At 35.3% G+C, this 21,706-nt stretch overlaps 3 protein-coding genes across 4 annotated transcripts; 1 reads left to right on the top strand and 2 right to left on the bottom strand.

Moving 5' to 3' along the window:
- Positions 1-454: 454 nt before the first annotated feature.
- Positions 455-5,231, bottom strand: LOC111788774 (methyltransferase, putative (DUF21)). The gene is made up of 12 exons (XM_023669269.2): positions 4,753-5,231; positions 4,412-4,488; positions 4,239-4,322; positions 4,045-4,158; positions 3,754-3,840; positions 3,443-3,582; positions 3,237-3,324; positions 2,473-2,546; positions 2,262-2,377; positions 1,592-1,857; positions 1,230-1,276; positions 455-998 (listed from the first exon to the last, which is right to left on the bottom strand). Exons 1-12 carry the CDS (start codon positions 4,928-4,930, stop codon positions 920-922), a joined length of 1,350 nt encoding a protein of 449 aa, XP_023525037.2. The 5' UTR covers positions 4,931-5,231; the 3' UTR covers positions 455-919.
- Positions 5,232-5,654: 423 nt separating this feature from the next.
- On the bottom strand, positions 5,655-14,752 carry LOC111788770 (putative LRR receptor-like serine/threonine-protein kinase At2g16250). 2 transcript variants are annotated; one of them, XM_023669263.2, is made up of 6 exons: positions 14,592-14,751; positions 12,094-14,129; positions 11,370-11,498; positions 11,183-11,205; positions 10,405-10,998; positions 5,655-5,791 (listed from the first exon to the last, which is right to left on the bottom strand). In XM_023669263.2, the coding sequence occupies exons 2-5, from the start codon at positions 14,007-14,009 to the stop codon at positions 10,421-10,423; spliced, it is 2,646 nt and encodes an 881-aa protein (XP_023525031.1). In that variant the 5' UTR covers positions 14,010-14,129; positions 14,592-14,751; the 3' UTR covers positions 5,655-5,791; positions 10,405-10,420. The 2 variants fall into 2 exon arrangements, with proteins under 2 accessions (XP_023525031.1, XP_023525030.1); XM_023669262.2 differs by having other exon boundaries at positions 12,094-14,752.
- Positions 14,753-18,735: 3,983 nt separating this feature from the next.
- Positions 18,736-19,584, top strand: LOC111788769 (protein RADIALIS-like 3). Its single transcript, XM_023669261.2, has 2 exons — positions 18,736-19,031; positions 19,380-19,584. Exons 1-2 carry the CDS (start codon positions 18,772-18,774, stop codon positions 19,402-19,404), a joined length of 285 nt encoding a protein of 94 aa, XP_023525029.1. The 5' UTR covers positions 18,736-18,771; the 3' UTR covers positions 19,405-19,584.
- The last annotated feature ends 2,122 nt before the right edge of the window (positions 19,585-21,706 follow it).

Here is a 21,706-nt window from a genome sequence, read left to right as displayed (position 1 = left end):
TTTTAGTATCTAATTTTTAAATTTTCAATTACATTTTTATAATTTTAACATATAATTATGTTAAATCTTACACTAGTAAATGAGTGATGTCTTGACTCCTTTTCAATTAAATTTTAATTATATGTATATATATATATAAAGTTATTTTATATATATATTAAATTTAAATTTAATTATGTTCAAATGAGCTTAATTTTACTAATTATTTATGTCTCAAATTTATTGTGATCAAATTAGAAATTCAATATCAAAATTAAGCTCAACATTTATGGTTCAAAATCTAAATAGAAACATGAGGGTGACCATAAGATTTTTCAATTCTATTATTAAATGAATTATAAGGAATAATAATAATAATCATGCCTACTCTTTTAAAGAACTTAAAGCCATTTACTTCATTATCATCACGACTCAATGGTCAAGACGAGCTACCAAGCAAAAAATGAAAAAACACTTGATAGAATATCCTCTTTCATAATAAACTTTCAATTTGAATATGATGTAGAACCCATTACAAAAATCAAATTGCTATGCGACATAATGATATCAAGAGTTGGTATTCCATACCAAAAACAACTATATGTCACTTAATTGATACACTTGCTTTGGATTGAAGATAACTACATATTATTCTTATACAATCAAAGAACGTCATTTCCAAAATGCAATCATCTAACCTTGGGAAAATATACATCTCTATGCCATCATAGAGATAAATTACGCTACAGCTAACTCTTATCTAGATTTCACCTTCCATTCTTCCAGTTTAAATCTCTTGTATGATTAAAAGAAAAAAGTTTTAGTAAAACCTGACTATCGAAGGCAGGCATAGTGAAGAGAATGGGGAAGAGCTGCAGTAGCCAATTCGGAAGACCCCGTGAAAACTTGTCCGACCCGGCATTGCTGGGTAACAAAGCAGTCACGTATTAACATTTGGGGAAAGCTGAGGTGGATTGGTGCTTGGTTTTTCCGGAGATGGTTGCATGTTGATTTTTATTCTGCATTTGGAAGAATTCCATTTAATTTTTGTGATCATCCAACAAAAACATCAAATGATTTCATAAGAAATATATTTACAACAACAAAATGGATCCAATCCTTAGATTTGTAATGGTGCAATCTCAGCAAGAAAGCAAAACCATGCACGAGTTCGAGTTCGAGTCCGGGTTGTTAACGAAACGGGTAAACATGAAGCATAAATGCGCTTTTCTAAAGCTAGCAAGATGTACCTGTTGTGGATATTGACATACTCGTCTGTCTCGTCTAATATCTCCTCCTGACATAAGAATATATGACACGCAAGATCAAATTCAAATAATGGGTAAGATGGATGATTTAACAGTAACATACAGCCAACCAGCTCAATACAAACTAACTAATCCATTTTTATGAAGCCAATAACTTAGACAACAATCAAGGAGCTGGTATCCGAAAAAGAAAAGGCACAATGTCTTCGACTTAAGATGTTAACCACCAGACATCCTAACATACCAACATTTTCGATATGGAGGATGACACTGCAGCGCATGCAGAGATAACCTCCCAACTTTCGAAGCCATGCTTAGGTGCAAGTTACAGAAAAATTCCTTACCTGAAGAAGTTCTTCAATCACATCCTCCATAGTAATGACACCAACCACCTCTTCACCAGGTGGTAAGACAGGAAGAGGCGCATTTTCAACATCTAAAATGCAGAATGAACAACCTCTGTGTCGTTTTTTAAAGGCAGGAGTAGCTGGTGGACTTTTCTTCGTCTGTTCGCCACCAGCCTTTTCAGCTATTGTTTGAGCATCAACTGATTCCATTTTCATCGCTAAATTATGAGTAGCAGCACCAGCAGCTGAGTCAACACCATTGTCTGAGAATCAACCAGACAAGAAAAGGAAATGTCAAAAGTAACAATAGATTCACAGTGAAAGCAGCACAACTAAGAGCATTTGATGTGAATCCCCTGTAATTGGTGGATCTAATACGATACCAAGGAATTTGGAAACAGGGAAAGCATTAAAAAGAGGCGGAGCTCAATGACTCGAGCAAATATGAGTTCAAGCTAACCAATGTCTAGAACCTTAACAAATTTGGATGAGAAATACTATGAACGTAAAATCTGAGCCATAAAGGAATGGACAGCATAGACAACAAATTTAAAATTTATGTGATCTCAAGCCCAACTGCCCTAAACATGACTGGATAGTCTATTGTTCATAATTACTTTCTTTTTATCCAATTATAAGAACTCGCAGCTTTTTTGCACATCCTAACCTTTTTTCAGCAATGCCTCAGATTGGTAGCCATGTTTCTTGAATACCACAGCAATGTGACTATGGCCCTTTTGAAATTCATTTAAAATGTCATATAGAGGCATGTCTTCAGAAACCCTGAAGTAGTTGAAGGAATGAAAACTGGTCAAGCTTGGTCATCAGGTAATTTCAACTGAAGGCATAAAGAGAGAAGCAAGTGATATTCTCCTTACCGTGGAATTTTTCTAATAATCATTTTTCTAAGGAGAACTCTATCTTCTGGATCAACAGTTAACAGATTTTTAACCTGCAAGATGTTCAAGATGGAGCAAATGAGCAGATGCTGCATTCCATGGACTATATCTCAAGTCCAACTATCATTGGCACAATAAACACACACCAAATGAATATATATATATGTGTGTCAGTCAGGAATGAAAACAAATTTCACTAACTTCGACTGTGTCAGTCAGGAATGAAAACAAATTTCACTAACTTCGACTCACTTGAATAAACATATTGAAAAACATATGCCAGAGCAACCCGCAAATTAGAGGTACACCATTCAAACTAATCATATCTGCTCAATTAGGCTTTGTACTTGGTTTATATGTTGCAAATTTTAATTTGAAACAACTCAGCTTGACCAAGGCTCTCTATTTTCCTAATCGTTGGTCGGCAGTCTAACAATTTAGCTCACATTCTTAAACTCCTTTGTCCAAAAGTATAGCATAGCGAAAGTTCACTAATTTGTGCAAGAGCTGGTTTATGGTGTATGCAAGGTACTTCAGCTTTGCATGTTTAGTATCACTGATTTTTAAAATCGGGAAGCAAGAGGGACCTGTGAATTCCCTCTTAGCCATTTCTGAATTTCATTCTTAGCTCCCATTATCCCACTATTAGGAGCCACGACAGAAAAGGCAAGAAAGAGAATTCATTTCAACCTATCAAGAAATGTTATTGTTTGTCATATCTATGGATGATGCAAATGAATTACCAGAACTAGTCCAATTATGTTTTTTGGATCTCCAGAATAAACAGGAACTCGACTATGGCCTTTCGTCATAATAGCATTGAGCGTCTCCCTGCCCATATAGAGAAAGGGCTTTAGAAAAAAGAAATAACGAGCAAACCAAGCGAGACCGACACAAGAACTGAAATTTTAAAATTAAAAAAATATATATATATATATTAGAAACCCACAAATCAAGAGTTGCATCCAGATCAAGGGAAAATGCATTTGATATCGATGTCATGGCATCTTTGGCTGTCTTTTCTGTCAATTCAAGTGCCCCAGCAATGATAGTAGTCTCATCGTGAGTTAAATCTCCACCTTTTCCAGCCTAAGCCAACATAGATTTTATACACCATAATCATCAGATAAACTTGAATGGAGTAAGAGGAAAATCAGAGCACACAAAATAAGGATAATATTCCTTTAGAGCACTCAGATCCAAGCATATTAATTCATTCAACTGATGCCCATGACTACATGCCCAAGTTGATTGACAAACCTCATTGCCATGAAAGTTCACAAAAGTCTTGAGCTCTGCTCTCCTCAAGAGTACAGCGTGCCCTTTACCCAACATCCAATCAAGAACCTAAATTTCGAAAAAGAAACCAAATGAGTGACTCAGTAAATTTATTGGTTCCTTGTAGCTATATAAGATACTCAAAAAAGCTTCCCAAATATCATGTAAATAGGGCCAAAAAACTATTATCCTATCATTCTCAGTCTACAATTTTCATTTCCTTGCTTAGAACTTAGAAGAGGTAAGGGCAATGATCATTTCCACTAGTTTTACCTTACTAATTGGATATGAAATGGGAAAGAAAATCATGAGAAGAACGCGAACAAAAGGTGCCATTATTGCCCCAACTTTCAACCCATAACGAGTGCAAATTGCTTGCGGTAATATCTGCAGTGAAGTATACGTCACATAAACAGAATAATATCCAAATGTACAAATTATTTTCGGATAGGTCGGATCAGAAGTACCTCTCCAAACATGAGAATAAGAGTAACCGAGACAAGGACTGCCACCCAAGGAGGTACGATCATGTCTAAGAATATCGGAAGAGCCTGCAGGAGGGACACATACAACAACGTTAAGTTTAATTAGCAAATTATGCAAGCTCCACAAACAGAGATGTGCAAATGTAGCTACTAACCTCCATTGCCAAAGAGTTACCAATCAAAAGTGTGCAAAGCAGAAGATGCTGATTCTTTACCACTGGCAATATCTTAGCTGCCAAAGAAATCACAACAATGTTACTTCCCAATCAACCTATCCACTCAGTTCATAAGCATGCAGACAAACACAACTACCTAATTCCCCGTTCCTAAACACAGTATTGCATAATTTCAATAGCCAACAGGCCCTAACAAATTACAAACAATGAAAAGGTTCCTGAAACGCCAAGAACATTCAGGTGATAAGCCCTCTGAGATCACCAGGATTCAAGTAGGTTCAAAATGAATTTCAAGAGCTGTGGGAAGTGATAGAGATTACCAGCATGTTTGCGATCCTGAGGGCGGCCAGACTTTATAAGAACTTCGAGGTCAACGAGGCCAAGAGACATGAGACCCAAAGTGAGCCCAGCCATGAGTCCAGCGAAGGCCACCAGTCCTACGATTATCAACAGGAACAAAAAGAACTTCGACTCACAACACCGAACATCTTCCGCCATAGCTCTCTCTTTCTCTCTCTCTCTCTCTCTCTCTCCTCTCTCTCTCTCCTCTTCTCTAGCAGAAAATTCGCAGCCGCAGGAGCTTGTCCCCTCGCCTTTTCAGCTATCACTTATCCTTTCACGCACAATCTCAGCGAAGAAGGTGATTGGCTTCTACTTTCTCGACTATGAACTTTCTCTCGAGACGAATTTTCCTCGACAATCGCAGGGAATCGCAGTCTGCTACTGACAGAATATAAATATTTTCTTCTCTTTTAGCAGAGAAATTCCCCTTTTTCCCTCGCACAAAGCATACCCAAACACATGAGTGAATGAAAGAGAAAACACAGAGACGCTATGGCCCACGCTCCTGACTTCGCGGTTAATGAGACAGCGATTCCTGACCGTCCGATCGGGATAAGTTTGGAAGACGTGTTTTGATTCTCATTTCATCAGTTCGTCCTTGAAGTGGGTCCCGCCGCTATTCTTCCCCTCTTGCCAGTGCTAATTGCCACGCATGTCTAATAAATTATAATAAATTCATCGTGGACTACGTGGATATTCTTTTTTTACCTAAAACTTTAATTTCATATAAATGCTTAAAAATTGGGAAAATAATTTTAGAAAACTATTTCATAGTTTATATATTTTATTCCACAAAAAAACTATTTCGAACAATATAACGACATAAATTTCATGAATAAACAGTAATGTCTTTCCTTTAATAATAAGACTAATCTGTAGATATAATAAACAGTAATGTTTATTTAGATTTCCATTGATTACTGTTCTGTCCAACAAACTAAACGGCAGCATGGATGAAGCAATAGCTTCCCCACCAATTTCCCGCCATTTAAATTCTCTCAAAGGAATGATTACCATGTTGTGCGCCGAAAGCGGAACAAATGTACTCACAACACCAAAGTTATTCAAGACATACAATATGACACTCAAAACTTGATGATTTCAACAGCAGAAAGAATGGCATTATATAGCCTTCTGTTAAACCTAAAGATAAACTAACAAGCCAAAAAAAGACCTTGAGAATAGGTCTTGGTCCTAGAGAATAGGGCTTATGACAGTGTTCAACAATCTCCACCTTGTCATAAGATCTCCAAGTTATAGCTAATTTGGTTGCTACCATGTCAACACACTACTCCCTTCCGACGTTGATGAAATCTAAACAATGCCAGAACTTTTCACGAGTGATAACCTTTGTCAACATATCAGCAGGGTTATCAGCTGTTCCAATTTTTAATAACCGAATATCCCCTTTGCTAATAATTTCTCGAATAAAGTGAAAACGGACATCAATGTGTTTTGTACGAGCATGATGGACTTGATTTTTTGACAAGCAAATAGCGCTCTGGCTATCACAAAATACATCTATATGTTCCTGCAAAATACCCAAGTCATTGATCAAACCATGCATCCAAATAGCTTCTTTAAAAGCTTCTGTTACTGCCATATACTCTGCTTCAGTGGTAGACAATGCAACAGTAGACTGCAATGTTGAACGCCAACAAACAGGTCCACCAGCCATAGTAAATAAATAACCCGTAGTAGATCGTCGCTTATCCAAATCACCAGCATAATCAGAATCCACATAACCAGCTACACGATTGTCAAGCTTAAACATTTCTTGTTTTTGAAACTTAATACCAACATCAATAGTGCCAAGAATGTACCTAAGAATCCATTTTACAGCCTGCCAATGCTCTTTACCAGGATTATGCATATAACGACTCACCATGCTTACTGCGTGTGAAAGATCAGGTCGAGTACACACCATAGCATACATCAACGCACCAACAGCATTTGTATAAGGAATGTTCTCCATATACCTTTTGTCATCATCAGAACTTGGACACATGGAAGCACTAAGCTTGAAATGAGGAGCAAGTGGAGTACTAACGGGTTTGGTTGAATTATTCAAACTAAATCTTGACAATACCTTGCGTAGATATTGAGACTGAGTCAACCAGACTGTACCTTTTTTCCGATCTCGCTCTATCTCCATTCCAAGTATTTTCTTTGCATTGCCTAAGTCTTTCATTTCAAATGTTTTAGAAAGCTCATCTTTGAGCTTATCAATCTCCATCTGTCTCTTTGAAGCAATTAACATATCATCAACATATAAGAGCAAATAGATAAACGATCCATCATCGAGACACCGATAATACACACAATGGTCAAATTGACTATGAGTATACATATGCTCTACCATGAAATGATCAAACCTTTTATACCATTGGCGAGGGGATTGCTTCAGCCCATACAAAGATTTCTTCAATCTGCATACTAAATGTTGTTGTCCAACTACTTGGAAACCAACTGGTTGCGCCATATATATTTCTTCTTCCAAATCTCCATGCAAAAAAGCAGTTTTTACATCAAGTTGTGCAAGCTCAAGATTAAATTGAGCAACCAAAGCCAACAAAATTCGAATGGAAGAATGTTTTACCACAGGTGAGAAAATTTCATTGTAATCAATACCTTCCTTTTGTGCGTAACCTTTAGCCACAAGTCGAGCCTTATAACGTATACCAGAAGAGTCTTCCTTTTTTGCAAAAACCCATTTACAACCAATTTCCTTCTTACCTTTTGGAAGTGGTACCAAATCCCAAGTTTGATTTATCTCCAATGATGCTATCTCCTGATTCACAGCCTCTTGCCAGTGTAAGCTATCCGGGCTCTGAATAGCATCTTTGTAGCTGTTAGGAACTCCATCAATCAAAGAGAAAGCATATGCTATCGTATCATCAAACCTTGCAGGTTTTCGAATTACCCTTCGTGGTCTATTCTTGGCGATTGACTCAGGTTCCTCCACTCTTTCATTCACAAGGCTTTGCTCCTCAAGACTTTGCTCTTTTTGTTCTAAGACATCAAAGTTATTATTTACCTGATCAATAGGTTCTTCGGTAGGAGCAACCACATCAGGAGAGAACACCACCTTCTCCACCTGCTTCAATGCCTCGTCATTATTTTCAATTTTCTGCAAAAACATTCCAGACTCATCGAATGTCACATCTCGACTATTAACAATTTTACTTGTTTCTGGACACCATAACCTATAGCCCTTCACACCTTTGCTAAAGCCCATAAACTTGGCTTTTTTTGCTCTAGGATCCAGTTTTGAGTTTGTCACATGATAATAAGCAGGACACCCAAACACATGCAATTTATCATAATCACTAACAGGACTACCTGACCATACCTCAAGCGGAGTTCTCCCACCGTTTCCAGAAACAGGTAAACGATTCACCAAGTGAACTGCATAACTGAGAGCCTCAGCCCAAAATGCCTTACTCAATCCTGCTTGAGACAATATGCATCGAACCTTCTCTATTAATGTCTGGTTCATTCTCTCAGCAACTCCATTTTGTTGTGGCTTACCAGGAACAGTGAAGTGTCGAACGATCCCTTCATCTCGGCATACTTTAAGGAATGGATCATAAGTATATTCTCCCCCGTTGTCTGATCTCAGCTTTTTGATTTTCCTATCCGTCTGATTCTCTACCATTTTCTTCCACTCTAGGAAGATTTGGAGAACCTCGTTTTTGTGCCTCATGGGATACATCCAAACTCTCTTCGAGTAGTCATCAATAAAGGTGACAAACCACCTCTTTCCTCCCAATGAGACATTCTTTGTGGGACCCCATACATCGGTGTGAACATAATCCAAAATACCCTTTGTTTGGTGTATAGCTGTACCAAACTTCACATTTTTTTGTTTACCAAATATACAATGTTCACAGAAATCAATTTTTCCAGTTGTGGCACCCTTAAGGACTCCTTGGTTCACCAATGTCTGAAGCGCCTTCTCACCAGCATGCCCGAGTCGCATGTGCCATAATTTCGATATGTCTTGTTCTTTCGAACTTGCCATAGCAGCATGCCCAATTATTGTGGTTCCGTTGAGGTAGTATATGCTACCTCTTCTAGTTCCTGTAATTGCCACCAAAGCTCCACGAGCTACTTTCAAATTCCCTCCTTCCAAAATGATGCGATAACCACTCGCATCCAAAACGCCAAGTGAAATCAAGTTTTTCTTCAAGTCAGGAACATACCTCACATCTTTGAGTTTTCGTATAACCCCATCAAACATCTTGATTTGTACTGAGCCGATTCCCATTATCTTGCAAGTACTATCATTGCCCATATAGACAACTCCACCATTGAACTTTTTGAAGTCCAAAAACATCTCTTTGTTGGGACACATATGATAGGAGCACCCAGAATCAAGAATCCATTCCATGGTTTGGCTGGCTGATAAGGAGATTGTCAAGGCATCATCTGTATCAGTGTCGTCATCTTTAACCACATTGGACTTCGACCCCTTCTCTTTTAAGATCGAACAATCTTTTTTCCAATGGCCTTTCTGTCGACAATATGCACACTCATTTTTATCAAGTTTTCTCCAATTATCAGATCTACCTCTCGACTTTAATCGAGACTCTCCACATTCGTTCCTTTTCCAGGTAGAAGTTCTTCCATGAGCAGTGAGAACATTTGAGCTAGAGTTTTGATACGTCTCCTTTTCCTTCTTTCGCATCTCATTGTTTATTAAGGCATTTGAAACATCTTCAAAATCAATATTAGTGATTCCATGTAGTAGGGTTGTTACTAAAAACTCGTAGGATTCCGGCAAAGAGTTTAATAACAACAACGCCTTGTCCTCGTCATCAATCTTAACATCAAGATTGAGCAAATCAGTGATGATTTTGTTAAAATCATCCAAATGCTCAGCCATTGAGATACCTTCCTTGTAGTCAAAACGGAAGAGTTTCTTCTTCAAATAGAGTTTATTTTCCACACTCTTCTTCATATATTTCGCTTCAAGCTTGTCCCATAATTCTTTCGCCATGGTAACCTTCATAAATGGATATTTCTGATCCTTGCCAAGACAGGATCGAATAATTCCACAGGCTTGCCGATTTAATTTTGTCCATTCTGCTTCTGTCATGTCTTCAGGCATCTCCTCTTGGAGAGAAACATCGAGGTCTTGCATGACCAGCAAATCGCTAACTTCGCCTCGCCAAACACCAAAATTATTGGTTCCATCAAATTTTTCTACTTCGAGATTGGAACTCCACACTCTCGATCCACGTCGTGATGGTTCGGCCATTTGCAATAATTAATCTGGATGTAACTCAAAAACACAATTCTTGAAAACTGATTTTCAAGAGAATAAACACGATTGTGAGCACGTCTAATGGTCGATGAGGCCCAAACTTTCACAATACCCCCAAATACCACAACAATGCTCTGATACCACTTGTTGTGCGCCGAAAGCGGAACAAATGTACTCACAACACCAAAGTTATTCAAGACATACAATATGACACTCAAAACTTGATGATTTCAACAGCAGAAAGAATGGCATTATATAGCCTTCTGTTAAACCTAAAGATAAACTAACAAGCCAAAAAAAGACCTTGAGAATAGGTCTTGGTCCTAGAGAATAGGGCTTATGACAGTGTTCAACATACCATATTAAGGTTGTTCGAACTAGTCTTGCCTCTCGACGTCTCGAAATTCTTCTGGTTCGGGGACGATTTCGCTGGATAGCCTTTTATTTGAAGACAAGAAATCATATCCACAGCTGCCATATGAGCTTATTCTTCCGGGTTGTTTTGAGCCACCACTGCCACATTCTCTATGTACATCTGATGAGCTGTGTCTCCAGCTACCATGAAAAGCAGCACTCCAAGATGTTCTTGATGAAGTTGTGCGCAGCCTGCCGGAGCTAGAGCTTTCTTCCCTGATTACTCTCAAAGGATTTTCCAATGCTTTAAGGATGTATCTCATCAGGGGTCGTCTAGACGGTTTCGGGTTCAGACATAACTTGGCGATGATCGCCATTGCCCATACCTCTTCCAGAAGATCGTCGTCGATCATCAACGACGGATCGACTATCTTTGTTATGAGTTCCTTATCATGGATACTTATGTTAGATAAGGTGTATTCCAGCCACTCCTTTGTTGTAGAATCTTCTGCTTTGCTGATACCAAGCTTTCCCGTTACAAGTTCTAATAACACTTTACCAAAACAGTAAATGTCTAGCGAACAGGATGCTTGTGAGGGCCCTGTATACAACAAATTAGTAATAATGTCACACTTCCAGAGCTCAATACAGGAATGGAAAATCATTCAGTTGAAAGAAACATGAACATTGACTAACGAATAGTGAATTTTCTCTACTGTTCTAACTCTAAGTCTTCAAGCTATGAACGTATAATTAAAAAGAGAGATCTCAGAAGGAATACGCACCAGAAGAGCTTTGTTCGGAGCTTCTGCAAAGGAGAATCAAGAAGATGCCATTAGAATTTACGCATAGTATAAGAAAAATGATTGACAGAGTAGCACATTATAGGGATTCTATTTGTTTTTTCAATTAAATCGACTTTTTTGCGCCAAAAAACAGAAGCTTGTTCATAATTCTACTTGAGATACATACTGTTGTGTTCTCCTTAATCTCGAGAAGACATTATGGTGCTGATCCCCTCCTAGAACACAGGCCTCACTCAAGCTTCCAAGACGCACTTCGAATTTGTCATCAAGGAGGATACTGCTTGCTAGAATATCTCTTCATCCATTCAAGAAAAGAAAAGTTAATATATTGTTTGTAGACAGTATATACAAAAGGTCACATGGTGCTTCTGCTATGTCAATTGAAAAGCAGAACATAAGAGTGAATCTACTGTACTATAATTAAAGGTAACGGTTCATGAAATCATTGGCCAAATGTATTATACTAGTACATGTTCTATAAGTAGATGCCTCCCTCTAACAGCCCAAATCCGCTACTAACAGATATTGTTCGCTCTGTTAGAGAGAGGTCTCTACACCCTTATAATGAATGTTTTGTTCTCATCTCCAACTGATGTGGGAACTCACAATCCACCTCCCTTGGAGGTCCAGCGTCCTCGCTGGCACACCACTCGGTGTTTGGCTCTGATACCATTTGTAACAGCTCAAATCTACCACTAACAGATATTGTCACTTTGGCCCGTTACGTATCGCCATCAGCCTCACGGTTTTAAAACACGTCTTTGATTGATACCTGTGGATGAGAGGTTTCCACACCCTTATAAGGAATGTTTCGTTCTACTCTCCAACGAATGTGGGATCTCACACATATAAAGTTTATAATACCGTAAGGAAAGCTTGTTGATTGATACCTGTGGACGAGAGGAGGGTTACATTCATGATGCAGGTAAGATAGGGCCTCAGCCGCTCCTATTGCTATTTTCAGTCTGATAATCCAATCCAGGGACTGCACGGTGTCATCTTCTGAACTGGAAACCTTCTGCAAGCAATTAGCCAAGTCCCCATTTGGCATACATTTGTACACCAAGAGCTTTTCATCCTCGCGCTCAAAGCAGTGCCCCAAGACTGGAACAAATCTCATATGCGATACTTTGCTGAAAAAGTCTAGTTCTAGAGAGTACCTTTCATTCTTCAAATACTGCATATTTACCTTTTTAATCACTACAGGAAGGCCACTCTCCAGGAACCCCTTGTAGAGATCTCCAGAGTGACCATGTTTTAAAAGATTGTCTTCGCTGAAATTCCCAGTGCTTTGTAGCATCTGCTCATAAGTAAATGAATCTCCCAGACCAGCGAAGTAGAGCGGTTCCTTTGGAAGTGAAGGACTGGCTTCATCATTAGATTTTGCTCTCTTATTTGCTTTACCTTTGCCACATATTTTCAAGAACAATACGAGGATAACCACAAAAATAACAACGAGGCCCAATCCACCAAATAGTCCCACCATTATGAACTTCAAGCGATTGTTTTTAACATAACGATGCACTAGTTCGTCCGGATTTCCTTCTCCAAACCCTTCAAAAGTTAAGGTTTTCCCAGAGTAGAAGAGGCTACAATCCTCAAAATTTCTTTGATTTGGCACCATTTTCAGGCAGTTTCCTCGGAGGCTAACATTATGACTCTTGTTCTGTACAACACCCTGGAAATAGTTTCCTGATAAATCGATTGACCCATGGAATTCGAAGGGTAGATTTAGATGACCAAACAGAAAATTGTTTGAGAAATTGAATACAGCAACACTGTTTGGAACAAAACTTGGCGAGCTACCCGTCAAGATGTTGTTAGATACATCCAGAAACTTCAATTTGGGGTGTGCTAGCAAGTCACGATTAAGACCGCCATCAAGTTTATTTCCTCTCAAAGCCAATACTTGTAACTGAGAAAGACTTCGAAACAAATCATCTGGCAAATGGCCCTCTAAGCCGTTATCTCCAATATACATCTTTTCCAAATTCCTTAACCCCTTCAAATTCACAGGTAGCACACCCGTTAGCGAATTCATGCTAAGATCAAACACCAGTAGTGCTGATAGATTACCCAGTTCACTTGGTATGGATGCTGTTAAACTGTTGTCCGAAAGATTCAACACCTGTAGTTTACTAAGAGTGCCTAAATTGGGTGGGATCGGTCCAGATAAAAAATTCGAGGCAAGTTCAAGCCGTGTAAGATTGTTAAGAGATGAAAAAATGGGAGGTATTGACCCAGTAAGCAGATTTCTCGAGAGATCAAGAACAGATAACTGAGATAACTGTCCGATTGCAGAAGGCATACTACCAGTAAGACTATTACCAGATAAATGAAGAACAGTGAGCTTACTTAAATTGCCAATGGAGGAGGGTATTGGGCCAGCAATCGAAGAAGAGCTTAGATCAAGCACTTGAAGCGTAACAAGAGACTGACCGAACCAGTCCGGAATGGAGCCAGGAAGTAAGAAACCAGAAGCGTTGAATGAGACCAAGGCGGTAAAATTCGCAAGCGCATCGACGGCGAAACGAGGGCTGATCAGCCTACTACGAGTTCGCTTCAGTCCTGATACGGTGATCCCAACAACTCGACCGGCTTTGCACTGAACTCCGGTCCAAGAGGAACAGGGCTCGGCTTTTATAGGCCAATCTTTGCCTCTTAACCCTAACGATGATCGGAGACCAAATAACGCCGTCCAGTCCGCACTGGAGTTCAACGAATCCGTCTGACCTAAACCACACTGAATTAATAACAATAATAAAACTACATCTAGCAGATACCGCCGGTGAGCTTGAAATTCCATCGCCGTCTGGTAATGTGGAAGGAAACAGGAAACTCACAGTGGATTTTGAAGTTTCATTCAAAACTCCATCGCCTCCGACGGTCCACGACCTCCTCTAAGTTGAGCAACTTCCAGTCAAATCTGAAATCAATAGAGTCCGCCAATTTAACGCTCTTATTAAATATCACCTCCAATCACAAGCGATGATTCTACGTTCTATTGTGAACCGCCATAAATTCCAACACAAAGTCACCAACAGAAAAATAATGAAACAATTATTTACTTCACTTTCCGCTAGGCGTTCTTTGTTTCAATTCACAGTTCTACTCGTCAATCAGACAGAGAGAAAGAGAGAGGAAACTAAATGATCGAGAAAGTGAAAGACGCCGAATGTCAATAATTGCATCGATTAAAGAACAGGTAGCTGGTTTCAGCAGAATTTGAGATCCTTGCCCCCAAAAACTTTCTGGTGGAGATTTTTCAGAGACTCAATAAATGACTGATTATCTCATTCATAGCAACTGAGCGCACATTAATCGCAATAAAGAGAGACAGAACGCCATTGTTAAACAATTCAAGCTGCTCATCCAATTCATACCTTACCTTTAACTTTATTTGATTTTTCCTTTCCCAGAAGTGGACGACTGAAAGAAACTCCACGAAAGAAGAATCCAAACAGACTTTGGATTCCATTTGATCATCATCATCGTTGCCTGTAACAATACTATCTATAATTTACTTTTGTCGCATTGGAAATTATACATAGAAATACCATATTAATACGCAATCTCCTTAAGAAATTGAGAATTCTTGATTGATCTCTTATACCTGAGAGAAAACGGCTCTTATTTTAATTTTATATGAACATAATCTCTTATAGATATATTATAATGTTATGGCTCAATCACTGGTTTGTATCTTCTCGATCGAAAAAGAATTGTATATTGTATTATTTTTAAATATTATTACAGCAAGTTAACAGGGTTGAAACTTGTGATTATGTGTATGTTTTGTTGGATGAAAGTCTCACACATCGACTAAATTAGTCAGTGATCATCTGTTTATAATCAATTAATTCTATTTTCATTAGTACGAGGTCTTTTGAGAAAGTACAAAGCAAAACCATGAGAACTTATGCTCAAAATGAACAATATCATATCTTTGTGGAGATCCGTGATTCCTAACATGTTTAATATTGTATTTTTTACAAATATGCATATTCATTTTCGGTAACTCAATCATACAAACTACATGGTCAATCATATTTCAGTCTTGACAGTTATAAACATGATCTTGACGAATGGTCATACATTATCGGAATCGGTATGTGGTCATACGCAATCTATCTTGGACAAGCATGATTAGAACATCCGACAAATATGACCGTACCACCAATTACCCAACGTCCCAATTTCAACCCAACCTTTAATAATTGTTGTGATTATTTAAAATATTATTGCATGCAGTTATAAAATAAAAATGTAATAAATAAACATATGAGACATAAAATGATTAGCTCGAAAAAGAATAGGACATTTGTATATCTACTAAATATCCATAGTACACGAAATTCAATTGAAATGTTGGTGCATCCGTATTTATATACTTTATATTAAAAAATATATATTAAAATAATAATAAATAATAATATTTAGTTGGGGGCTGCGAAAATTGAAATGATTTGAATGTATTGCGTACGGTCAATTACCCAACCACAACATAAAGTCAGATGAGTGGACCATCCAACGTGTAACGCATTCCCTTCGAGTTGTCCTACTTGACAACTATGTCTTCATGGGTTAAAACAAAAATTGTAAATTTATTTCCAAATAATCAAAATCATTTTAAAAATTAATATATTCACTCCAAATCATTTTAATATTTAATTTTATAAAATTTATTTTTGAATAATGAGACGCATGTATAAAGCAGTTTTTTAATAAATAATAATAATTTTAACTATTTTAAAATAACTAAAAAGATTCTTAATTCTTTATTAATTCTTCATTAATCCCTTCTTAATTTACTAACCTTACGTGTGCGGGTCTTTGCAGGATTTTAAGTGGTCCACGGCGGTCGAAACCAATAAAAAAAGAGACACAATTGACTTAGTCTTTCTGTGCATCGTCGAAACAACATGTGGGCAATCCCTAATTTTTAATTTTTTCCGTAGGACGTTGACGTGGATGTCAACGTCAAATTATTGCATTCAAACGTACCTTAATTTATGTTTTTGTCCTCGACACGTAGGTGCAAAGAAACTCCATCACTTGGCCCTTTGTAAGAATGGGCAATAATTATGTCTTTGTTTGATATGAAAGCCATTGCCAAATTTATGAATAATATTCAATATTAATAAGGAAACTACAATCATTTAAAAAAATATATATAAATATCAGGAGAAATTTTTGATTTAATTCTCACATTTTTATTTATAAATTAATTCCAAGCACTTTAAATGTATGTAATAGTTGGGCTCTGTCTTTATCAGCTATTGGGCCTTAATGTAAATTGAGGCCCAGCCCAATTAATCTTCACGAGGATTGATACTCGCCGATGATGTATGGGCATAGAATCAATTCCTACGGGAAAAGGTTATGAGATTCATTCGACCGTCCAATTGCGTGTAATAAAATAAAATAAAATAGAGAAAAATAATAACAAATAAATATGAATTTAAAAATTAAAAGGAGAATTAAACATTCATGACCTTTAGAAAAGGTAACAAGTCGCTTCGTGTTCGTCAAAGTTAAAAAAGTTTAGTGAAAATTACGTTTCATTTGTGATAAACGATAAGAATTTCAATTTCATACTCGTGTAAATCACCTTTTTATAAAACCATGGCTCGTCGCTGCTGTCATCTGAACAAGACTAAAGTTGCTATCAGCACTGTTGCTAATCCTGACAACGAAAGAAGAATACCATATTGCTAATTAACGGCGTTAAAACAAATTTGAAATGAAAATGATTTGAATCTTGCTTTTGCTTATGGAGAAAGCAGTTCATGTTGAAGAACTGAAAAATTGAATTTGTTGGCGTAAAAGTCAGTGATTATTATGCCTCGGAATCAGGCACATACGAGCGGTCCTACGATAGGAAAAGAATTAGAGATAGAGTGTGGGACCGACTTTGAAAATGACGAAAAAAAGCGATGAACAGAGATTTTTATTCCTATGTTCGAAACTAAAACTTTAGGGTTGTTCAATAAAAGAAATAAGATTTTAATTTTTTCTTTTTCGGTAGAGGAGACCAAAAAATACCCGTGAATTCACGTATATACCCACTTTAAAAATAAAATAAATAAATAAAAATAAAAAGAATAGAAAATTGCATGAGACAGTGGAAGATTAGGATAACATTATCTTGCTAATTAATATCCATGGAGAATGGAATATGTTCCTTATGTCCCATATGGCCTAAGATTGACTCTCAATCTCATCTTAGACTTGACATAATATGCCCACTCAACCACATAAAACCTTAAATTAATATAAATTTAGTTCAGTTTAAAATTAGCCGTTAGTAACATAAGTGTTAAATTAGCCAACTAAAATCTTAAAAATACGAAATTAAAAATTAAAGCCTAATTTTATAAGGAATAAAAACCACCATTTTATTGCACACATAAAAAATAAAAAGTAAAAAAAAAAACAAAACACACAAAAATATATTTTATAATTTAATCAAAATTACAATGTGTGTGGGACGAAATGTCACGGAAAAAACTAAGACCAATATGGAAAAACGTGAAAAGAGGTGGTCACGAGTAAAGTACGGAAAGAATTTTTTTTAACACAAAATTTTTATAATTTGACCAAAATTATAACGTGTTGGACGAAATGTCACGAAAAAAATCAAGGCTGATATGGAAAAACGCGAAAAGAGATGGTCACGAGTGAAGTATGGAAACAGACGGTTACGAGTGAAGTATGAATTGTACCAATATTACACGAAATCGATTAAATCTGTGTTAATTATGTTAAATCATTATTAGACCTAAAAATTTAATTATACCAATACTTTAATATTTTTCGATCGTAAATATAAAATAAAAAGTAATTTTAAAAATGTTAAAAATAAAAATTTTAAAATTTTCTATTCATAATTTAGTTTGATAAAAAAAAAATGTTAAATAAAATTGGGAAATTTGTTAAAATAATCATATTGCTTGCTGCGAGCTCGAATTATTTTAACAATTAATATCTCAGCACGTGCCAGCAGCATTTCAAGTAATTGGAATGGGTAGTTGATTATTTATTTATTTATTTATTTTTATTTTTTGTCTGCAATTACGGGAAACGTGAGTGGGCAAAAAGCTGTTCAAAATGGGATTTTGAACAAACTTTCTCCGTTAAAGTTCACACGCGTGGAGTTAGTATGTAATGAATGTTGTTGGTGCCTTTTCTTCCCTTCAGGTTTACGATCTCTAAAATCAGAGATATTTATATATTTTTTTTTAAAAATTCAACATTTCTAAAATTTATAAGATGCAAAATAAAAATTAATTAAATTATATACATTTTAGAGATTTAATAATTATCTTGTTTTTATTTTAAAATGTTATTAAAAATACAAAAAATGATTAAATTAAATGGTGATTTAGTATTTAGTATTTTTTTTTTTTTAATTTTAAAAATTGTCACCGTGTTTTCCGTGGAAAGCAACGGGTAAAAGGCAAATAACGTTGAACCCACTTGCGCCATATTCCGTCTCTGTTTCTCAAGTATTTAAGCATCAGAAATGGCAGCCAGTTCTGTCATAAAATTTCAACCACTGCGATACGATGGCCTCTGGATCGAAATGGACGGCGAAACAGAACAAAATGTTCGAAAATGCTTTAGCCATCTACGACAGAGACACGCCGGAGCGGTGGAACAACCTCGCCAGAGCCGTCGGCGGGAAGACGGCGGAGGAAGTGAAACGGCACTACGAGAATCTCGTTGAAGACGTCAACAAGATCGAAAGTGGCCAAGTTCCTTTCCCCGCTTACACAAAATCCGAACCCGCCGGCACAGGATTTCGCTTTGTTGACGAAGAACAGCGGTAACCAAAAAAACCCTTTTCTCCTTTTTCCTTTATTATTATTATTATTATTTTCTTTTTTTGGTAATGTATTTTAAAACTCAAATAAAATCATTACTATGTAAATACATTTGGGTTAAATTATAATGAACTAAATCTTTAATTCAAATTTATTTAATAATAATAATAATAATAATAATAGTTTTGCTACCACATTTTCAAAATTTATACAATTAAAAACTAATTTTAAATTTTATTGAAAATATTAAGATCAATTTTAATTCAAAATACAATCATTTAAATATATATTTTAAGAATATAATTTAAATTTTATAAATTTTAAAAAGGTTTTGTTTGGGATTAATGCAGGATGAGGAGTCTACAGTTGCATTAAGTATGAATTTGGGATGAATGTTGAACACAGGCAGGCTTTAGTTACTGTGAAGGCCAAATGTAGCTACTTTTCTTCAGCCGTATTTACTGTATTTTCTAGTCTTTGTCCCTTTCTCATGAGCTGTCATCCCAAATTGTTCTATATTTAATGAATACATTACTGGTATGAGTTATTAGTGTACTTCCATAATTTATTACTCACATAATTAATTATTTTAATATTTTGAGGTTAAATTAATAAAAACAATTGTATTTTCAACTTTGTAACTTCACAAATATTCATACATTTTTTTAAATTTCAATAATAGTATTAAATAAAAAAAAATCTAAAAAAGACACGTTACTTTATTTAAAAAAATATATTTAAATTGCTAAGAGTGTTTTAAAAATACCCTAACTTTAAAAAATAACTTTACCTTTAATAATATGTTTAAAATTTTTAAAACTAGTATTAACACATTTAATCTTAAAAAATAAAAATAAAAAATTATTATTAACCAAAATATGGATAAAAATCGTCAATAGATACTTCATAAATTATCTCCAAATAAAAAGTGTTTTTAAATTATTAATTATTAGTATTTTTTAACTTAAACAAATAAAATAAGGTGTTTTTAATTTAAAGCTATCAATGAATCTTTTGAAAAAAAAAATTAACACGTTTGAAAGTCATTTGGTATTTTTTTTATTTTTTTATTTTTATTTTTTGAAGTTGAGATATTTTTGACTTTTTTTTTTAAATTTAAATGGTAAAGTTGGGTACTTTTAGTAATTTGTTCTTATTTTAACGTTTATTTTAGTTCAATCGTGAATATGGATTAAATTATCAACCTATAGAAATAATTGTCGATATTTTTATTTGCTAAATTATGATTAGTGGACGAACTTTTAAAATATTTCAAATGGTTTTTTTATATTTATTTATAGAATTTTAAAGTATTAATTTAATTACTTACGAATATTTTATAATTATTAGTTTAAAAAAAAGTTAATTTAATTGAACATGTTTGCACATCTCAAACAATATACAATGAAAGTGTCTTGTATGACTATAAATGGAAGGTAACTGAAGCATGTGGAAATAAAATTTAAGTTTATTTGTTTAATTACGTTTTTTTTTTTCTTATTTCAAATATGTGACAGTAAAACTTCGAATATTTAACTTTTTAAAATAAAAAATGTATTACTACGTGCAAATGTACGGGTTTTTTAATTTAAAATTAGCTTTTAACTTATAAATTATTTGAACAGAATTTACAATTACTATTAAACTAATTTAAATGGCCTTTTAATTAAATGTTTTTTTTTTTTTTTTTTTTTTTTGAGATTTGGACGTAAATTATAATTTATTTATTTACTTATAGGTTTGAATTATTTATTATTCAGAATTTTTAAAATATCAAATTATTTTTTCAACTGATTTTAAAATTCATGAAATGACTACTTTTATTTTCGTGAGCAATCTACTTTGTTTTATTTAGGCAACTGTTTGACTTTTTATTATACAAAAATGATTTTTAAATTAGAAAAATATTTTGGGTTCGTCGTAACTAACCTTCTATTTTGAGACAAAATTGTCTAAGTTATTTTTTAAAATTATTTAAAATAATCATATTTATCTATATTACATGGTGCATTAATAACTAAAATATTATAAAATTTAAATATTAAACATTCACAAATCACGATACATTATTAACATAGATTATGAATGTCAAATATTCTCAATTTTTTTATACTGTAATATATGGTTGAATTGTAACTCTGTTTTTCAGTAAAAAAAATATATTAACTCACAAATCGATCCAAAATTTTAGTTTTAAAAGAATTTAACTCAACTTAATCTAAACCCAACTCCATCCTATCAACAGGCTTAGCAAAAAGTTAGTTTTTTGTCGTTTTATAAATGGGAAGAGTAAATTGGTTAATATTCAGAGGGGAGATGATCTCTAAATATGATGTCCCATATTGGTTCGGGAGAAGAACAAAACACCATTTATAAGGGTTTGAAAACCTCTCTCACGCGTTTTAAAGCCTTCAGGGGAAGTCCGAAAGAGGGCAATATCTGTTAGCGGTAGGCTTGAGTTTAGACTTGGGGCGTTAGAAATGGTATCAGAGCCAGACACCGGACTATGTGCCGGCGAGGAGGTCTTCCCCGAAAGAGTAGACACGAGGCGGTGTGCCAGGATGCTAGACCCTAAAAGGAGGTTGACTGTGACGTGGCACATTAGTTGTTGAGGAGGAGAACTAGGTTGGACCGTACACTAAACTTTTAGTCAACTATTAATTATAAAATCAGTCAA

The sequence above is a fragment of the Cucurbita pepo genome, chromosome 2, assembly GCF_057944985.1.
Source record: "Cucurbita pepo subsp. pepo isolate OVF chromosome 2, ASM5794498v1, whole genome shotgun sequence".
Taxonomy (NCBI): Eukaryota; Viridiplantae; Streptophyta; class Magnoliopsida; order Cucurbitales; family Cucurbitaceae; genus Cucurbita; species Cucurbita pepo.
The sequence above is the reverse complement of the archived record's forward strand: the minus strand, read 5'-3'. Positions and strand labels throughout refer to the sequence as shown.